Below are 21,522 nucleotides of genomic sequence, written 5' to 3'. Positions count from 1 at the left end.
TTGTTCTGTCTTTAATGCTTTATTCCTACCAGGATTATACCGTGCACACCTGCAGGAATAAAAACAAACCATATTTTATGTTTTGTTTTTAAAAAACCCATAAAATAAAGGAATCCATCATCCATTGATCAATTGTGTATTTTTATTTCCCTAACACGGAAAGCCACTAGGTGGCGGTATTGCAGTGGTGCATTAAATGTCTTCTTCCGCAATTTTCGACGAAGCAGAGAACCGTGTGGGGTTTATCCAATCAGAAGGCAGGTTGTGACTCGCTGTGCGCAGGCGCCGTGAGTGAAATATTTCATGTGTTGTACGTCGTGTCCGGTGGAGGTCACAGTCGTTGGAGCAAACTGAGGTTAGTTATGACACATATTGTAATCAGAACACAAAAAATACAAAACTGTTAAGTTAAACCTTAGTGTAATAGTCATGATTACTCTAAATTAACATTTTTTGTGCATTAAATGTGTTGTTAAACGGTTGCCTTGACCTGCCGAGGGTTGAGTAAGACGAGCACGAGTTTCCACTGTCTTATCTCCATCAGCGAAAGCTAACTGCTAGCTGTTAAGATTTAAGCCGTACACATTTTACTGATACATTTCAAACAGCACACTGCACTTAATACTATCTTAGTTGCTTTGATGAAGCAACATAATTACATCTGGTATGAATTTGCTAGCTCTCTCAATGCACTGGTAATCGCTAAGCTAAAGCTAGCTAATGATGAGCTAAATTAGCGTTACCCCTGCAGCCTTGGTTGGCATCAACCAAGGCCACTGTTTGTTTGTCCTGCAGTGAAGGGATTAACGGTGGCTTTTTAAGGATTTCAACAAAGACTTAATTGGTTTACATAGCGTGCCATACCAGTAAAGTAGCAGGTGTGTCGGGGTCACCGAAACGTTCCTTGTTTTCACCTGCAGGTTGCTGTGGTCATGGCCAAGCTGTTTGAGTCTATTGGAAAGTTGGGGCTCGCCCTTGCTGTTGGTGGAGGTGTTGTGAACTCCGCCCTCTTCAACGGTGAGTGCTGCACATGGACAGCTTTGTTAATATTTAGATAAGGGAACATCTGGCACATAGTACATTAAAAAAATAATGTACCTATTCCATAAATGTAGTCATTATGATCTGAGCTTGTGTTTTTTGTTGTTGTTTTTTTTTTTCCCCCTACATGCATATTTATATTAGATATGACATCTGCATAAGAATCACTTGATTTAACTATGATCAAAATGGTCTATATTACTTAATGCAAAAATTTACAGAAAGTCTCTAAATCATTATCTGTCAAAGTGGGTCCAAAACTTCCCTGGGTAAGAATTGATGCATGTTAAGTAAACTGAAAAGAAAGTTTGTATACGACCAAAGCAAGAAGTGTTAAATGGATAAAGGGTAAAATAAGTCAACAAATTCACACAAGTGCTCCAATATCAAGTTTACAAGACATTAGCTTTTCGATGAGCGAATGACCATATAGGCATTGTTTTTTGTTTATTAGAGAAAGCATAAATTGTTCTTTTGATTAAGTAATCAGTTTTTGAGACTTTGGGATTTGTAGCTAATTCTTTTACCTCAAGAAAAGTAATCAGCTATGTTAGTTAGAAAGCATGTAATACACAATTTATATGTATAATATGTATTAATGGCAATATTTCTCTTTACAGTTGATGCAGGACATCGGGCTGTAATATTTGACAGGTTCAGAGGTGTACAGGATGCAGTCGTCGGTGAAGGAACACACTTCCTCATTCCTTGGGTTCAGAAGCCCATCATCTTTGATTGTCGATCCCGTCCACGCAACGTGCCTGTCATCACTGGCAGCAAAGGTGCATTATTTAAATAAATTAAATTCAATTAATTTATAAAAAAAAAATTGTTTAGAACAATCAATACAGCGATATAGGTAGAATCATATCCAATTACATACCTTCCGGTTCAGTCTTACCAATAATATAATGCAGGTGAGGAAAAAATATCTCTTCAGGAAATTTCATCAAGGCCTTGACTTTGCAAAAGTCTCTTCTAAACAAACACGTGGCGATAGTGGAAAGGAACCACAACCCTTTGACCTCCATCAGAACTGAGCTTAGTAAGGGAAGCTATTTACTGTGGCCACAGGAGGTTGGGAAGATGGAAAAAAAAAAAAAAACACTGAATGTTTTTCTCAGATTTAACATAAAACTGGCAGGCTGTGTGTTTCTACAAATCCTTTTCAACTATACAAAAAAAAAAAAGAAGAGCTAATGCACTCATGACATGATGTCTTAAACTCACGGTTAAGTTATGTTCTCTAAATCACTTTGAACCATTTATTCTGCAGATCTGCAGAATGTTAACATCACACTGCGTATCCTCTTCCGGCCGGTGACGAATCAGCTGCCCCGCATCTTCACCAGCATTGGCGAGGATTACGACGAGAGGGTGCTGCCGTCCATCACCACAGAGGTCTTAAAGGCTGTTGTGGTGGGTGAGCCTTTAAGAGCCAGGAAGCAAGGATTTTTTTTTTTCTAACATTGTTGGAATAATCACTCAGTCAAGCATCTTTTTCCTTCCAGGCTCGGTTTGATGCCGGGGAGCTCATCACCCAGAGAGAGCTTGTGTCTCGACAGGTCAGTGAGGATCTCATGGAAAGAGCTTCCACCTTCGGACTCATCTTGGATGACGTGTCACTGGTAGGAAGTTGCTTGTAAACTTTTCAACAATGTCACTTTTTTTTTTTTTTTTTTTTTTTCGTCAACTCCAAACTAATTCACAATTCTCCTTTCAGACACACTTGACCTTTGGTAAAGAATTCACAGAGGCTGTTGAGATGAAGCAGGTGGCCCAGCAGGAAGCAGAGAGGGCCCGTTTTGTTGTAGAAAAGGTATTACTCACATGTTCAGCAAACCTTCATATGCATTCTCCTCGGGGAAGCTCAGCAGTCTAAATCGGACATTTTTCTGTGCGCTTTCTTAGGCCGAGCAACAGAAGCAGGCTGCCATCATTTCAGCAGAGGGGGATTCTCAGGCTGCCTTGCTCATCGCCAACTCCCTGATGGATGCCGGTGATGGCTTGGTGGAGCTCCGTAAGCTGGAGGCAGCGGAGGATATCGCCTTCCAGCTCTCACGCGCCCGCAATGTCACTTACCTGCCGTCAGGACAGGGCACGTTGCTGCAGCTGCCCCAGTGATGGCCTCCCACCTTAACCAGCTGTGATATGGGCCACAGAGGGGCTGGCTTGATGATTCAGCAGATGGTTCTTGCATCTTCACATACATTCCTCCCACTCTTTCTCAAACTACCACTGGACTTGGCTCTGCTGTTTGCAGAATGGTGGGGGATAGAGTGAGAGGTCTGTGAATACATTTATGAAGTCCACTCTTGTGTATGGAAGCAAGGAGGAGAATTATTCCACCTTTATCCTAAACGTATAAAACTTTGAGGAAGATCATTAGTGCAGTTAATTTGACTTGCAGTTTTCCCTCAGAACGGGAGCACTGCATGAAAGAAACATTGAAGCATCAAGGGAACTGGTAACTGATTTAAGACATACTAAATTGCAAATGATTATTGTGCTTGAAAGTTCATTTGTAAAACAGTTTTCAGATCTCAAATGAAAGGCTTTCTTTTGATTTCACCCTAAAGGGTATTTTTCCACAAATAATGTTGCCATCTTGTACAAATTAGGTTGTGCCTATCTAACAATAAAGTGTATGCTCTCTTTAGTTTTACTGACATTATCAGAAAGCCCCATGTCTCAGAAATGACGCAAGTTAATAAAGATGTCTTTCTACCTCCTAGCTGTGGGTGTATTTAGTGAAAGAGCCTTTTAATTTTATCAAATCTCATGGAACCAGATGAATATCTTACAAACATTTTATCCAAAACTGATCACATTAGATAATTTTCTATTAGGTTGGAATTGAGTTTGTCTTCAACCAACATTACTGACAGTCTGAATTGGATTAATGATAATTAAAATGCACCGTATTTAATCCTGTATTTTACAATTTGTGTGGAAATGTGTAATCAAGGCCCCCAATTGTGGTCTATTATCTGTACTTTTAAATTAAAAAAAAAAAACCCTGAACAACCAGAAATGATAATGCCACGTGTGACTCGTGCTTAGATTTTGTTGCTGTTCTATTCCAGAACAGCAGGTTAGGTTATTTCTGATTACTGACACTTTCAAGCTTCATGACGTTTGAACTGGTGGAATAAAATTTTTTCTAATGTATCCCCTTGGTCTTAAAAAATTGGTCTGTGACACCGCTAATCATAACATACTGATGGGTTATATTTTTTGAGATTGGTCCAGATATTAATTGGCCTAACAACTATTTTGTTTTACACATCTGAATAACCAAATATTACATGTGGAGGGCCCTCATGGCTTTATCCTTGAACCACTTTTTTTCAGTACCTGTAAAATGTAATTCATCAAAACAACACTGACAACTTTACATTTCTAGTGGCCAAAGTCTTCTACGTCAGTGGCTCCATACGAGTTATTGGATCCAAAAACAAGGTAAACAATTAGGAGTCGTGATTAAAACTACCATCAAGTTTTGACATCCTGTCTATTTGTAAAACATTGTGTTACCATCTTAGAAAAAAACATTGACAGAATAAAGGTAATGTGAACCATTTTGACACCTACAGTTCTCAAAAATATTCTAGCCAGTATTCCAAGTACCAGAGTTAAACCAGTTGACAAAGTCTTCAGTTTCTAAGCTCTTCAGTTCCTGGAACAACTTCCTGAAAACCAGTGATGTGAAGAAAAAGTTTTGTCTTTTAAATCAGTGCTGAAATTGCCACTGCAGTTCTTCTATAAAGATAAAGAAAGAGAAAATAATTTTTAATGTTTATTTCTTTTGTGCTTAGACTTAAAGAAATGTATTTCTTTACATTTGTTCCTTGGTTTTCCTGCAAGGAACCTTGAGGTAATTAAATTGTGTATGAATAGTGCTATTGAAATAAACTCCCAGAGATAAGGTGAGATAAGTAAAATAGTACAATTTTAGAACCAGAAGGAGAATACAGATTCCTGTATGATTTCTCCCATTGTGTGCGCGCCCTGAACAGTGTCTAGCTTCCAGGGAAGACCAAAAGAATCCAGACACCGAGCGGCGCGCCTGCGCCCAGACAGCGGCCTGAATGCCTGGGATGAGCGCGGGAGGACGGCCGGGCCGTAAGCTAAGAGCTTTGCCGGGGCCACGTAGCGGGGCTGAGGACTCCGGTGCGCAGGTATCCCCGCAACCGGTGTAACGTACATTAATAAAAAAATATCCTCCCGCCTTTTTTGCACGCATAACAGAAGCTGGCATTACCCGTTCTGTGTGCACATCCGCGAATGTACATAGATAGATAGAGGGAGGGCAAGCAACCCTGCTGAATCTGTGCAGCTCTGATTGCACGAACGCAAGAAGGAGGTCGCTCTCGCTCTCTTTAGACGGAGGTAAGCCAGCGAAGCGACCGCAAAATGTCGCTGTTTTAGTGGATTTTCAGCACCTATAGGACTGACATCCAGGACGGCTGCCGGGGGAAGAGCACACGGGTCTCCGGAAGCCGGTGGCCGAAGCTACGGTAAAAATTGTCTGTGAACACTGACTTTGTGACGGTGTCGAGTGGAGTGGGTTTGCCACAGCTTTTTTTTTTTTTTTGTTAGGACTCCAGCTTACAACGAGAGGGAGATACTGTGAAAACAAAGCGTGACATTGGCTTTAGCTTGACACGGGCCCGATAGCTGCCATTTATTATCTTCAATATGCAACACAGACATAAAGTGTAACGTTTATGCTAAAAACTTTAACGTTGGTGCTAGCTTTTAAGCTAACTAGCAACATTCTGGGCGGTTTGGGGTTAAAAAAAGTGAAAGTGCGTGTGTTTGTTTTGGGGTAAAGCATGTAAGCAAAACGTGAGACAAAACTGAAGGTTTTGAGATTATTCTGCAGATACATTTACCTAATGGGAGCATCTTCAGCTAATGTAGCAAAGTTAGCTTGTCATGTGCAGGTAAGGTTAGTAACTGTAGACTTTAGCTAGCGGGCTAAGTAGCATAAGTTGTCCAGGCCTGTACAGGGTTTCTTCTATTCGCTGAGCAGTGTTGCCTTTTAGGTTTTAACCCTTTGTGCAGTCATAGTTTTCATCTTCTTAAAAAAATGCATACATATTCAATTTTTAGTTAACTGGGGATAATATCTGACATCATTGGTTTCTGTCAAATTTGGAAATGTCTCAGTCTGTGCAGCAAAAGCTGAGATTTGTTTCCCCCTTCTACTTTTCATTAAGTTCAACCAAAAGATTTGAAGTAGACTGCGAAATCGGAGCATTGCTCCATGACCCGATTCTGGGGTTTGATGGCCACATACCTACAGAGGCATGAAGCATCCCTGCAGTGCACTGCACAGTGAGCTGGTTTAGGTCTTATGAGTTTGGACAGCGTGAGGAATGTGAACCTTTTACAAGCTGCAAGAAGAGAAAGCTCCTTAAAGTCTAGACTTGAGAGGGTGCATGGATTTCAGCAGCTTTGCATTGGAGAGTAAAGCGTGGCATATTTGAACTGCAGAGATCTCATCTGTGTCACAGACATTTTGGCTAAGCACTTTTCAGTATGTGCACCATTGTTTGTTTGGTACAGTTGCTTTGCAGTAACACTCCCATCCTGTGTCATACAGATCTTTAGCCACAGTAGCATCTATCCGGTACATGACTGGTTTTGTGGCTTTACCTATGCGCAAAAAAAAGTTTTCTGTTTGGTTCTCAGAATGCCTCCAAATGGCTGATCGAGGAAAACCTTTAATTTTACCTTCTAGAGAGAAAGAAACTTCACTTCCTCTGTGCTTTGGATGAGTAAAACTGTCAGTGATACATACCAATGTGCTTGATTTTCCTTCCTTCCAATAAACTTGTTTTCAAAATTGTCTAAGTTGAGGGGGGGAAACACTTATCATTATACTTGTCATTTAGGTAAGATCTTCAGATCTGACAGGTTGTGTAACCTAATCACAGTTAATATTGAGCTCTATATGCTACATGATTCCCACATCAAAGGGCTTCAATGAGTGAAACTCAGAAATGACTCATCATTACTGAGTGGAAGCCTTTCATGCAGCCTCTCAGAAGTTTACTGCTTGTTTGTTTGTGCTTCAAAATTCATTTGATTATTGTTTTGGGGTTTTCACTAGTTTTGTGCAGTTAGTACCAAACCAAATAAGTTTGGTTTATTGTTTCAAACCGCATACGCTTGATGGAGAAGGAAACCACCTGATTCTACTTTAAGTCAAGCATGTCAGGCTGCAGTTTTGCATGCAGTTTATGCTTCTCTGTCATGTAGACACGGGATAATCTGCTCGGCTGTGTGCCTGGGACGACCATGTGAGGCGAGTTGCTCTGTCAGTGCTGAGCTCCCCTCCCCTCTGCGGTTTTAATGCTCTGAGAACTGCTGTCCGATTCTCAGAGGGGATCAGCGTCGGCATGCACAGGAAGGCAGGTGTGTCTTATGCTCCTGCGTTGCTCACGTTTGTAATTGCAAAGGTTGGCTGAACTGGTTTAGGTAGTTACTTTTTCTTTCAGTTTATGTCCTCTGCTATTTCTCATCATATATTTTTAATTATTTGGCAAGATTAAAGTAGAAAAACAAAGCAAAGGAGATTTTACTCCATCTAAATATTACCAAATAAGTTCAGAATGAGTGTTGAGGGAAGCAAAGTTTGTAATAAATGTGGGTAAATGAACACGTATATTTGATTAGGAAGGCATTTCCTTAGGTCAGAAACGCCTTTTTTGTCTGAATTACAACCAAATAAATTGAATGTTGTGACTGATACAGTGGAAAGTAGTATATATATTTTTTTCAATTTAATGGAAACATAATTGGTAAATTGACAATGCTTTTTATAATTTGCCGATTATAAATTTGAGTGAATAAACATTAGGTAGGTTCCTCAAGACTCGAATGTCGGACCATTTTTATTTAATATGAATATAAAGTATTAGTATGTCTCCTTACACCAAGTAAGGTGTAATTATTTCCCTCAATTAAGATCAGAGTTCATGATTTGTAAATAAGAAAAAGCCTGGGGGAAAAAATGCCATCCAGTGGAGAGTTCAAAGAAGAAGAAAAACCCCAGTAGAATAACAAAAAGGTCTATTTTATATTTTGTGACATATCTTGATGCTCCCCCAGACCTTTTGAGTAAATCTTCTGCAGTCAAAAGAGGAACATTTTGGAAGAAGTACAAGCTGTTACATCTGCCGTAAAACAAACAGAGCATTTCAGAAGAAGAACATCATGTTGTCACAGTGTTGCAATGTGAAGATCTGAGGCTGCTCTGGTGCTTCAGGACCTGGATGACTTCCTTCATTTGGATCCATGAATTCTGCTCAGCAGTAGAAAATCCTGAAGGACAATCTGTCTGGGAAGCTTATGGAGCAGGGCAATGATCCCTAGGATTCTAGCGAGATCACCGCTGATTGGATCAAAGAACAAAAGTTTTTCAGAGTGAATTAGTCAAATACAGCTGTAATGCTTGAAAACGATTCAAAATGGCGGAATAAAAGCAATCCTGCAATAAACAGTGTGCCAAAATTCCCCCACAGAGATGTACAAGATTGATTTTTAGGTAAACTGGGTTCATACTGCCTGATTTACGTTCTTAGCAACAAATTCACTATTGCACAACCAGGCTTCATTTTGTGGCATTTTACAAACTGTGATTTCCAAATCTGATTTAAAATCACATTATATGTGCATATATATGGTATATATGGCAGCATTATTTCATTGTCTTTCTTCTGTAGCAAGTTGGGTGTTTATTTTAAGCCAAGAGTGCATAAGTGCAAGATGTTTGTAAAGATAGAGGCGATATTTGCTGTCTCCAAGAAAGGAAATGCTGGTGTGTGTGTGGGTGTGTGTGTGTGTGTGTGTATAGTGCTATAGGAGGTTTTCTAGCAAAAGAAACCGCCTCGATGCATGCTCAGAATTACTGGTAAAGGCTTTTTGAGGTCACCTAACTGTCAGCCTGGAGACGCCTCAGTATGGATGTGCCAACCTTCCAACTTTTAGTATATCCATGATTCAAAGTCAAGTCTAAAACAAGCATGTACGTCTTTTTTCAGTGCGTGACTTGTTTATAAACAAGATAATCACACTTTAGGTTACAAGTGTAGCAGATAAGTTTCACTGACAGGTTGACATACAATTTCCTGTGGTTGCGTTTGCAATAGAAGCTCCAGAGCTGTGGTTACACTACGCTTTCTAGCAGTCAATGGGAGCTGCGTTTACATGTGCTGCTTAAGACGAAGGCAAACCTTGACGTTGTTCAGCGTTTCTTGCCGTTTCAGGTGAGCTTCTTGTTTCTGGGAGGCATTTAGATTGTTGTGACTTGATTTTTACTTTGATTGCAGTCCAACTTTAGATAAAAGCTAAAGTACAGTGGCTGCATTCTTGCTTTTGCATGCTCCGCTTCGGTTTGTTTCGAGGTTTTCTGCTTTACTACTGCTACAGGAGTGCGCTCTGTGGTTTTTGACCTTGTTTAATTAAAAGTTTGAAAGTTTTTCATTGTACATTTGGGATAAGTTTCTGTTTTCCGTTAAGCCAGTTCTCTAGTTGCGTGTCACTTTAGAAATGCGTCTGAACGTTAAAATTGATGAGATCTTTCAGTTGTGGTCGAGAGAGACATTCGGGCTGCACAGTTTTGAAATTGAATTTTACTCACAGTCATTCGTGAAACCTGTGGTTTCAGCTCCCATACTCAGCACCAAGACAAACGTCTGTGGGTAAATGTGACACTCGCTGCTTCAAGCTCGACATGCCTGCAGTTTCAGGTCGCAATCTCACCGTTTTCTCAAAGCGAGCGGAAGAACGTTGTCTTTAATCTCATCTGTAAGTCTCTTTGTTTCTTCTTTTTCTCTGTCTTGCAGTTAAATGGCGCTTCAAGCGAGACGTGGAGGTGCTGACAGGTGACCGGTCTCCGGCTCACCTTCGCTTGCTCTGGACCCGACAGACCTTGAAGAACTGACGCTGAGATTTCGTAATCAGATTTTGCTTCCCAGCTATATGGAACAAACTTTGGGACAGTTTTAATGTCTTACCAACTGCATGTCCTTCTCCGGACAGAATGGACGCTCTCTTTGAATCAGGTTGATCGTCTCTCACCTCGTCCCCTCCTTCCTATCTCCTCAGCAGGAGGGTGGGGGATTGGCCCCCTGCCCCTCCTTGCAGGCTAGGCTAGGTTAGGGTAGTCTTCTTTTTGCAACATAGTCTTTTCTCTTTTACGTTACCTCGTGCTCTCACCTGATCCAGCCCCGTCATCACTTCTTCATGAAATCCTGCCAGAGCCTGAAGGAGGAGGTTTCCATCCCCAGCCTGGGTGGGATGTCACAGGAGGAGGCACGTAGGACACCCGTGTCCCAGAACTATTATCACTCTAATAACCCGGATTTGGACCTGACGGGAAAGGTACACAGGAGGGAGGTGAGTGGAAAGCCTTATTCTGTGTTGGTAGACAACAAGATGTCCTCCAAGATGGCCGGGACGGATCAGAACATGGGTCAGGTGCCGCCTCAGCATGTGACTTCACAGCAGCATCAGCAGTACTTCCGAGAGGGAGCGCAGGAGGCGGGGTCGCAGGAGTCCGAAACGGGAAACCAGGAATCCTCTGATGACACTGAGGTGGATGAAGATGATGAGGAAGAAGAGGATGAGGAGGAAGAGGGTGAAGAGGGCTACAAACGTGAGCAGATCATCGTCGAGGTGAATCTGAACAACCAGACGCTTCACGTATCCAAGGGCGACAACAAAACTGGAACCACAGCAGATGACTCGGAAAGAGGAGGAAGTGATGAGGATGAGGATGATGAGGAGGAGGAAGAAGAAGAGGAGGATGAAGAGGAGGAGAGCCATGACGAGGAAGAGGAAGACGAGGAGGACGAAGCAATGGACAGTCAAACGACGCGGTCGAGAAGAACCAGACAAAGTTCTTCGTCAGCCAGCCCGCCAAAGAGGAAAAGCCTCCGAACGGCTCTGAGCGCCGCCGCGGCCGGAATGACCACCAGGGGGCGGCGGAGGCGCATGGAGCCTCCAAAAAGCAAGCGCAGGTCGGGGAGGTCGACCCCGTCCTCCGCAGGTACAGAGAGGACTGGCGAGAAGGCGGAGATGGAGGAGGAGAAGGAGATGCTGGCGTGTGAGAAGTGTCCCCGGGTGTTTAACACCCGCTGGTACCTGGAGAAGCACATGAACGTCACACACAGGCGGATGCAGATCTGCGATAAATGCGGCAAGAAGTTCGTCCTGGAGAGTGAGTTGGCACTGCATCAGCAGACTGACTGCGAGAAGAACATCCAGGTAAATCTGACTTCATTCATTAGTTTTCATTCAACCTGCAATTAAAGATTGAAGTGGTGCAGGTCTGGTGTTTGAAACGATAACAAACCACGGTTAATCAGATGCAGGTGTGTCCCAGTAAATAATATTAACCCAAAATTTAGTGATTTAACAAGACATGAGAACAATACAAATGTATTTTAATAATAGAAATGATAAGTTGTGACTATTGAAATCATGCTGCTGACCAGCTGAAAGTCATTAACATTCTTCATAAGGAGGTTAAGCCACAAAGGGTCACTGCAAATGAATGTGACTGTTCACAAATTGCTGTATTTTAGAATAATAATGGAAAGCTCAGTGGAAGGAAATTAAAGTGTGGTTGTGAAAATAGAACAGGTGAAACTTCAGCCTGGTGAATTGTGAAGCAGAACCCATTCAGGAGTTTGAGAGAGACTTATGATCTACAACACGGATGGATCAAAGCAATGGGCTACATCTGTTAAACCACTGTTGAAGAGCCTTTTTACCCAAAACGTTTTGCAAGATCTGGGCACCAAAATCTGTTGAGGCAAGTGTAAGAGGAACTGACCCAATCTCAGTTGCAGTCAGACAGTTATGCTTTCATAATTCTCTCTTGTAGTTTAGAATTTCTTGACCTGAAAAATGAATGCTTGCTGTTTTGGTTGATTGATGTAATAAGAGTAGTAGACTATATTATAGTTGGCAAATGGGACAGGCTTCAGGTTCATACAGATTCTGGAATAAAAGTAAAATAATGAACCTGAAATAAATGTTGGCATCTCTACACTGGATGTTGGATTGAGAAGAATTGGTCTGTTCTGTCTGGAGGAATACCAGGAAACTGTGATCATTATTAATCTACTAAAACGTTACGCAGATTAATAACACACAAACTGGTGTTTTCAAGACTTTATTTCTTTTAGTTATGCTGGTTTTTCTGTTTACAGCTAACAAAAACACAACATTTAGGGCTAGAATATTACATTAGATCAATAAACATTTTAATGTGAAATGTGGTTTTAGTGAAAAGTATATTTAAAACCCATCTAAAGGTTCTTTACAAAAGGTGCTTTTAATCTCACAAACGAAACTTATTGTAAGGCAGTTTGTACTTTATGGGACATCAACCTCAACTTTATCTTTTTCATTCCCAGATAAATCCATTAAAAACATGACCAAGAGGCTTCATGAACATTATCTGCTCTTACTTTAATCCAAATGCTCTTAGAGAATATTTGAAAGAAGAACAAGATTTGTTTCCTTGCTTGTTTGACGTCATTGAGAGGGTTTCGGTAGTATTTCTGCATTACAATCTTGACAATTATTCATTGTGAAGTTAGTAATTTTGTGGCGAAATGAGTGTTGCTGTTTTATTTGCTGATAAATTCTGGTTTGTGGGTTTTGAAGCTCCTTTGAGCCAAATGACTCCCTCTGGCAAAACTGTCCCCCCTCGTCAGAGTTTGTACAAAGAGTTCAGTGCGTTCATTTGGCTTTAGGTGTTTTACAAATCTTGTAGTTTATGATCCTCGGTCTTCCAGTCATCATACAACAATCTGCCGAAACCAGTCTGTTAGCGGGAGCATCAGGTTTTTTTTTTGTTTTTGTTTTTTTTAACTGAATATTTTGTTGTTGGTTTTAGATTTTTATAGAGCATTCGGTATGCACAGGTGCAAAAGCTGAAGGCAGTCCAACTTTTTCCAAGTTTAAATGGCTGATGTGAATTTGACCCAACTGCATTAAACATTTATACATGCATTGGTAGCTTTACTGTAGCAAACCTTTCAATTATCTGGTGCTCTTGGAGTCCAGATATAGTTAAAAAACACATGCTTGCAAATTTGCAGCACACCTCCTGTAAGCCTGTATCCTTATCTGCTGTTCTGTTGTGGCTTTAGTTTCCTGACACTGAATGGGGAGGTTCAGCTGTTGAATTCCTGAGGGACTCGCAGCTGTTTTGATCGCTTGAATTCGCCCGACTTTTGCTGACTTTGATTTGCATTCTCAGGTTATTTTGGATGACAGGGTATCTGAGCAGCTGCTCAGATTTCTACTAACAATGCCACGCTGTGAGGATGTAAAGCACCATTCATTAAACGGCTGTCAGTTCCTCCTAAAGCGGGAAACGGTTATATTTAAGATTTTTCTCATTTGGCCGAAACATACATCGCCCTAGAAAAGTCTGCAGCTTTAAATCTCTATAGTTTAGTTTATTTCTACCTTCATAGTTTCTGTTAATGTGACCAAAATACATCAAATTAGTTTTAAACACATTTTAGTTTGTGTATTTTTAGTGCGTCTTCAATGGAAAGATTTCATAAACTCATTTCTGTCTTAACATAAGTGCATGTGAGTGGAGTTTCAGAACTCAAAAGGAGCTAAATAGCGTCAAGCCTGAGAGGAAATCATGTGTCGCACGCAACTGTTTCCATCGAACCTTAGCAGTTTCATTGAAGAAAAGAAAAATTCACCTTTTTATAGGAGGAGGAAAAAAACTCCCTTTTCATGCCAGCATAACATTAAGGCTTTTAAGAGCTCCTCAGATTAATTGAGGAAGTCTGTAATTTTGATTAGACTTTAATCAGCTTTTTTTTTTACATTTCTATTGCATGTTGTGGTTTAAGTTTGTGTTTCTGTGCTAAGTGTTGCAGCCTGAAAGATGGCTGCTGTTAGAGAAGCAGCTTTGTTTTATGGCCAAGTAACATTTTTGAATAAATTAGTTGTAGATGTTTACGTGTCATGATTAACATGAATGTCATAAAGTTTTTTTTTTTTTAGCTTTTGAGCCATTCAAAACAGGTCTTTTCCTCAGGAGCTTTGATTATTCAATGCTGTTGATGAGTTTTAAAAAGGAGTTTAGTGCAGAAGTTGGAATTTATTTTCTCCACTACACATAGAGTGTAGTGAAATGACCCAGTTTCAAATCTCGTGTCCTGCAGTCAGTCCCCCTCATCTCACCGTCCTTTTACCATCTACGTTTCAGTTAGAAGGAAAATCAAAAGAAAGCACAAAGAAAATAAAAACCCTGTAAATAAACAAACATAGGAGAGGGGGAAAAAGAGAAAATATTACAGGGAAAACATCAATGTATGGTTTTAAAAAATACATTGATTAAAAAAAGGCTACATATATACAGAATATGGAAACGATGGCAAAATGTGAATAATATAAAAATAATATTCCATGATATTTAAAAAATGAGAAAATAATGGGAAAAAATCGCTTATAAAACAAGATTTGGAATAAAACGTAAAACTAAGTAATTCGATTATTTAATACTGTTGAAATTGAACAAATGTATAAATTTGTTATTGTATAACCAAATTGGGAATTTTTTAGCTTTTGGACGCAATATTTTCGTATGCACCAAGTTAGACATTTATTATTGCTTATCGATGCAATTACTTGCCTCAAATAAAAATAATTTCCCAGTTTAATCAGACGTTTATCCTGATGTTACACTTTTCCCCCAGCAGAGGGAGCTGATGGACTTCCAGAAAGTCGTACCTGCTTATAAGAAACCTCAACACTTTATTCCATCCTAATAAATATGTCTGCCCTGGTTTTCCACAGTGCGTCTCCTGCAACAAGTCTTTTAAGAAGTTGTGGTCGCTGCATGAGCACATTAAGATTGTTCACGGCTATGCAGAGAAGAAGTTCTCGTGTGAAATCTGTGAGAAGAAGTTCTACACAATGGCCCACGTCAGGAAGCACATGGTTGGTGAGTTGGGCCTTATAGTTATTTGCATAATGTTTTAAGGCATCAGCTCTGAAAATGTTTATTAATATTATTGGAACCCCAAAAGTAGCTTTAATTATCTCCTCTCATCTCCAGCTCACACTAAGGACATGCCTTTCACCTGTGAGACGTGTGGGAAGTCATTTAAACGCAGCATGTCTTTAAAAGTTCACTCTCTGCAGCACTCTGGGGAGAAACCTTTCCGCTGTGAGGTAAGATGCTGTTTTAACGTTGCCGTAAAAACAGAAATGCATTTAATTGTCTCTAATATTTACTTTTGTTGCATAATGAGGGGAATTCCTGCTTTATAAATGGAGGATTGGGTCCAAAAGTACAGTAAAAATGTGCTATGTTCACAAGAAATACAGAATGAGGAAATGCACAGTCTGTAATTAGGTGAGTTATAGGAATATCATAAAGATATCTGTCCAACAGGTTATTGTAGTTATGGTTGCATGAATTACACTCGGCAGGTTATTGCATGTTTGCATTTAATAAGAGACTCAACAGCTTGGTGGTAAATGCAGAAACTCATTAGAAGTTACAAATGCAATTCTAGACCAAGGTGTCATTAATAACATGGAAACATTATTAAATGTTTTCCAACAGAAGCAGCATGTCTCAATATTTGTGTCCGAAACCTTAAAGCAGAGAAAATAACAGATATTTGTTTCTGAATTTATCTTTGACAGGGTAATAAAGAACAGGTTATGTTTGCAGTATGTGATTAAGTCTTTCTGCAGCACAAATGACAGCAGGCAAAAGCGCTTCTGAATGTGAGCTGTCCTCTGTGTGGCTTTCAATTACCTCCATTCCCCCTTTTATCATGTCTCTGAATCGCGGCCCTCTGGGATCTTTCTGTGATGTTTTTGTGGCGACAGTCACGCCTTGCAACATTAACGTATCCTTTTCATCACAGCAGAAATTACACTCCTTCTGCTTTTCAGAGACATTCCAACAGATGGCGTCATGAAGCATTTGCTGAGTAAACTTTTCAACTCCAAAGAGTTATATCCCTTTATTTGGTGCAACTTTCTTTTTCTCAGCCCTACAGATAAGTACTGAATGTTTGATAAGAAGAGAACTTCCTTTAAAGACTGAAGAAAAGTCTTAGTTTGCAGAAAATGCCACCATGCTCTGAAACGGTATTTGCTCCCATTACATAGCCTGTTTCCTCTCCCCCCAAACTTATCAGATCAGATCTAATTCCGATTTCTTAGATTTTCAGGAAATCTGAGTTTATTTGACTTTCTCAATGGCGAAACCCAATTTCTGCCTGGTTTGTAGAATCAATCAGTCACTTAAATAGAACTTCCATGCAATATGAAGTAGAAAAAAGCAAAACTTTGTGCTTTGGTATGAAGAGGGTTTTGTTAGGGGGGAAAAAAGTCACTGGCACTGGTTTCAATCTGAAACAGGTTACAAAAGGCTTTAGGACTCAGGCAACCATTGAGAGCCGTTATCCACAAATGGGGAAAACGCAAAGTGGTGCTGATCCTACTTAAGAATGGCCAGCTTTCCAAAATTACTCCAACAAGGCATTAACAACTAAATCCAGGAGGTCGCAAACCCCCCGCAGGCCTCATTTGCCTTAATTGAGGTCAGACTTCAACACCAGAAAAAAGGCTGGGTTGCTATGGCACCCAAAGCGAAAACCCACTGCTGACCAAAAAAAGCCTGTCTCGCAGTTGACAAAGTGATTATGCAAAAGGTTTGATGAGACGACATCTGCATCCTGTTGCTTCTGTCATTAAACAACCCAACCTTTCAGAAATAAGAACAGTTTACCTTCAGTCACACATGGTGGTGGTAGTGTTATGGTCTGGGACTGTCTTGCTGACCCATGAATTCTGCTCTGTTGTATAAAATGCCAAAGGAGGAATTATCTCTGAACACTAATTTAAATTCCAGCACACTTCAGGTCCTCAATCCTCATAACTGAACCACCAAGTCCACCTCTGATTGGCTGAGGGAAAAGTGAGATTTTGGAGTGGCCTAGTAAAAGTCCGAACTTGTAACATGGCATTTAACAAAACCCTTTAATGTGGGTGAATAAGAGCAGTTATGCAAAGGCCATTTACTCAACCACAGTGATGTAAGATTTATCAGTGATAAAAAAATAAAAATAAAAAAACACAATAGTTGTTGCTGCTTATTAGGTTTAGGGGACATTTACTTCTTTCCACATAGGGTCACGTTTGTTTGAACTGCTTTTTTTTGCCTTAATAAATGTAATATTTTATCTAACATTAACAGTTATTTGATGATGTAAAATATTGAAGTGGAAGAAAAAGCAAAACAAAATAAATCTATAGGGGGCAAATACTTTTTTACTGCACGTGCATTATGGCGCTCTCTGTTGTTTTCTGACATAAACTACAAAGAGCATCTCTATAAAAATGACTGACGACCAAATGCTGTCACTTTAAGATTAATGCAATCGATATTTTTTCACATTCTGTGTTAAATATTTTCTTTTTTACATCTTGAAGACACAGTGGTAGTAAGATTCAACCTTTCAAAATGTTTATAAACCATATAAAGTCTTTTAAACTTTCAAAGAGGGAGCAATTGATTTCTTCCCGTTGTGATGCTCTCATTTAGTTTTCTACTCATAGCAGTAAAGCAGAGTTAAGGGGTGAGAATCCATACGGCATTATGAGTGAAGAAATTTTTAAACAGTATTTTGCATAATGTTTTTATTATTTTTCATACTGCGTTGTAGGGTACACGGTTGCATACCACATGAATTATTGCAAACAAACGCATTATAAAGAGCACAAAACAATAAGAAACTAGAGTAATGATTTGAAATTCAAATATAGTTTAGAACATGTGTGTTCGCACCCCTAATGCTGTGGTCTCCAAACTTTTAATGACATGGGCTGGAAATGTCAATCCAAAAAGTTTGTGAGCCATATAAACATAATTTTAAAAAAGTATATAATTTATCAGGTCAGCGATGAAATAAAAATGCAATTTTAGTGAAACAAATAAAATCCTTAATTTTGTGGGGACGTAATGAGCGAGTGATTATAAATCCAGAACATAAACAGGGTTTTGTTGGTTTACCGTAATAAAATAAATGTATACAGTTTCCAAATCTTTCAGAGGGAGGAGTTGGAAGAATTTTCATTTTTGTGGCTTGCAAACAAAAAGTTTATTCTTCATTAACAAGAACAAGACTTTGGTTTCTTCTTTTCTTTAAAACACACTTGCTATATTTAGCTAAGTTTAATAAATCAGTTAAATACATTTGAGTAAGAATTGCTGTATATTTGTGATTCTGTTAACGGTGAAATTATAGAGAAAACATAATGGTTAAAAGATGAATACTTTGTTTTGCACCTAATTTGTCTGTGTTAGGATAATTTCAGTTCATCGTTATGAACTTTCCATCTGTATCAACCACCTGAGCTTCTGGACCAAATATATTAAACTGTACAAATATTAAACTGCGGTCAGGGCCGCACTTTGGACACCCTGGCCTTTCTGCATATGGTCGACTTATTTAATATTTTCTTTTGTCTCCACACATTAACAGTCAGCAGACGGTGTGTCCTCAGAATTGAACTCAAACCATGTCAAACATTATAATGGTTGACCAGCTGAAAGACCAAACTTCTGCCGTTGCTTTGGAAAGTATGCAGTCAGTTTCCCTCTCAGTATTCGTAGGGTTGTTTATGCTCCACAGGGTGTCCTTACTTCCAGCTTAGGCCTTTAACTATACCACACTTTAAAACATTTTCATGGGTGGAGTTGTTCTAATTAGATGTTAGAAGCTATCCCAGACACTAAGGTTTTTATTACATGCCTATTAGGTTTATGTAATGTGCAGGCCTTACATTCTTTCTTCAGATTTTTTCTCTCACCACAGACATTTATTTAGTCAGGTGGTGGCACAGAGTATAAATATCTAACCTTTGGGAAAAAAAAAATCGAACCATGCACTATACACTGTGTGTAACAAGTGCTGCAACCAAGGGTTATTTTTAGTGGCTGAACATATGTGGCTTTTTTTTTTTTCTGGATTTTCTCATCTGAGCAGATGTTGGATGGTGGGAAGTCTCTTCTCAGACCATTGGAGGGGGCCAGTCAGAGCCCACTGAGTTCTTTGAAGAGAGATAATCTGTCCTCACATTAGTTTGTACTGAAAGCTAAATATGCTGAAGTAAGCAGAACTCTGCTGCACATTACCACAGGGGAAAAAAAACCCACTGTGAAATGCAGAGCCATGTGACAAGGGTTCAGTTTATATTTGAGAACGTGTGCATGTGTTGACCTAGTGGGCACATGTCTAAAAAAGCCTCTCTCTTTCCGTTGCAGCACTGCGACGAACGGTTCCAGTACAAGTACCAGCTGCGCTCCCATATGAGCATTCACATTGGACACAAGCAGTTCATGTGCCAGTGGTGTGGCAAAGACTTCAACATGAAGCAGTACTTTGACGAGCACATGAAAACACACACAGGTGAGAACTGAGGCTCTCGCTGTGCGCCTCAGGGTCAGACACATGCATACAGCTCTGGAAAAAATTAAGAGATCACTTAAAATGATCAGTTTCTCTGACTTTACTTTTTCTAGGTATATGTTTGAGTAAAATTAACACTGCTCTTTTATTCTATGAAATGCTGACATGTTTCTTAAATTCCACTCAAAAATGTAGTATTTATTTGCAGAAAATGAGAAATGGTCAAAATAACAATAAAGATGCAGCACTTTCAGACCTCAAATAATGCAAAGAAAACAAGTTTATATTCATTTAGAAACAACAACACTAATGTTTTAACTCAAGAATTCAATATTATAGAAATCAATATTTGGTGGAATAACTTTGAAGCTTTCAATGGGTTCAGTGTAATGGTCTTTTTTTTTTTTTTTTTTTTTCCAGGGCTGTTTATTTTAGAAAATAAAATTACCAGGGATTACCTCTGTGTGGCAAAGTTTAGGATGAGCTTAAAAACTGAATTCAGCTTAATAAATCAAAAAATATTTTATTTCTGAACTCATGTTCTTGCACAGAAATATCCCTCAAAACCTCTTAAAAGTGCATCACATTCAAAATTGAGAAAACATTTTGGGTGTTGTTTGCTGCACACAGATAAAGAAAAAATGTGACAATTTTTTCACATCACAGTTCTGTAAGCAAATGATATCTGAACAGAACCAAAACATTTTGTTTGTTGTAATTATCAGCAATTACAGTAAACAAAGTGGACATACTGACTCCATCAAGCAGGAGAACATTTCATACAAAAACATTCAGCAACAGTGGTAAATATTCCTGGAGATGTCCCGTTTTTATTTAATGTTTTAGTACTTTAATGCTGCAAATGGAAAAAAAAAGAAATCTAACATGAATGGATAAGAATCCTTAAACACGAGGTCTCACATGTTCACTGTGGTGCTGACCTCTTAGCTGATTGCAATGCGCAAAGAAAATGTTAAGATCACTGAACAAAATTATCTGAAAATTAGCTTTTAAATGCTGTTGAAGTAAATACAGGTGAAACCAAATTTTCACACAACTGAAAATTTGGTCCTAAGTTTTTTGTTTTGCTTTTTGTGTCCCATTCCTACTGACAGAACCAGCTTACCAGAGGCACTGGTTTCACATGCATATTAGCTCAGCCCACAGGTTTTCTACAGAACTGAGGTCAGGGCTCTGTGTTGGTGTCTACGCTTTGTGCAAACTTTAATCCGCCATTTTGTGCTTCTTCCTCACTGAGTGAGTCTGTTTTCATAATCACCTTGTCTTACGAGCCTCAGCCAAACCAGATCTTCAGTCTTCTACATTTTACACCAAAACACATTTTCTCTCTTTTTTTTTTTTTTGGAACCAGACAATTCCCACGGCGTTTATATTTGTACAGAATCACTTGAACAGATGAATATGAAGTAGCAGTATTAAATTATACGTTCTGACTGATCTAAAACGAGACGCATTTAAACTGATTTACTGTCCGACGGTGAGGAAGAGGGTTTCTTTTTATACAGCGTATGTAAATATCTGGTTTCAACCGCAACCAAAGTCAAATTGGAGTTTTTTTTTTCAATTATTTCATGTTAGCTTTTTATTTTATTTAAATATTTAGATTATTTGTGGAGTTTATTTTATTTCTCTCTCTCTTTTTGCAAAGCTTAATGCAGCTAGATTTATTTACAAAGTTTTCCAAGCTCTTGTTTTCCCTCCTCGCCGCCTGCCAGGCACCATAAACTCTCTATAAAAAGGAACAAAATGGGGTGTTGCCTCTTTACTTCGTTCTTGCAATGAGAGGGGATGTTTTACATCAAAGAACAGCTCTGCATATATTGTGGCTTGTAATGATAACCCAGACACATGAAGCTGTACATCCTTCTCTTTTTTTTTTTTTTTTTTTTTTTTTTTTTTTTTTTTTCTTTTTTTTTTCACATTTTTTTTAAAACACCCCAAACACTTGTGCCTTCGCGTCCTTTTGTTT

At 39.2% G+C, this 21,522-nt stretch overlaps 2 protein-coding genes across 4 annotated transcripts in view; both read left to right on the top strand.

The window, feature by feature from the left end:
- Positions 1 to 248: 248 nt before the first annotated feature.
- phb (prohibitin) lies at positions 249 to 3,775 on the top strand. The gene is made up of 7 exons (XM_015055887.1): positions 249 to 355; positions 921 to 1,017; positions 1,662 to 1,823; positions 2,318 to 2,460; positions 2,553 to 2,669; positions 2,765 to 2,860; positions 2,953 to 3,775. The coding sequence occupies exons 2-7, from the start codon at positions 933 to 935 to the stop codon at positions 3,163 to 3,165; spliced, it is 816 nt and encodes a 271-aa protein (XP_014911373.1). The 5' UTR covers positions 249 to 355; positions 921 to 932; the 3' UTR covers positions 3,166 to 3,775.
- Positions 3,776 to 5,097: 1,322 nt separating this feature from the next.
- znf652 (zinc finger protein 652) overlaps positions 5,098 to 21,522 on the top strand; it is a 26,533-nt gene continuing 10,108 nt past the window's right edge. Inside the window, exons 1-5 of one of the 3 annotated variants that reach the window (XM_015055884.1) lie at positions 5,098 to 5,222; positions 9,900 to 11,322; positions 14,896 to 15,043; positions 15,158 to 15,273; positions 19,388 to 19,532. In XM_015055884.1, the coding sequence (XP_014911370.1) occupies positions 10,300 to 11,322; positions 14,896 to 15,043; positions 15,158 to 15,273; positions 19,388 to 19,532 (1,432 nt within the window). In that variant the 5' untranslated portion in view covers positions 5,098 to 5,222; positions 9,900 to 10,299. The other 2 variants (XM_015055883.1, XM_015055882.1) reach the window with 2 other exon arrangements.

The sequence above is a fragment of the Poecilia latipinna genome, unplaced genomic scaffold, assembly GCF_001443285.1.
Source record: "Poecilia latipinna isolate Pla-1442-1.1 unplaced genomic scaffold, P_latipinna-1.0 Scaffold1340, whole genome shotgun sequence".
NCBI classification, from domain to species: domain Eukaryota; kingdom Metazoa; phylum Chordata; class Actinopteri; order Cyprinodontiformes; family Poeciliidae; genus Poecilia; species Poecilia latipinna.
Note: the sequence above shows the minus strand (reverse complement) of the source record. Positions and strands in the feature narration are given on the sequence as shown.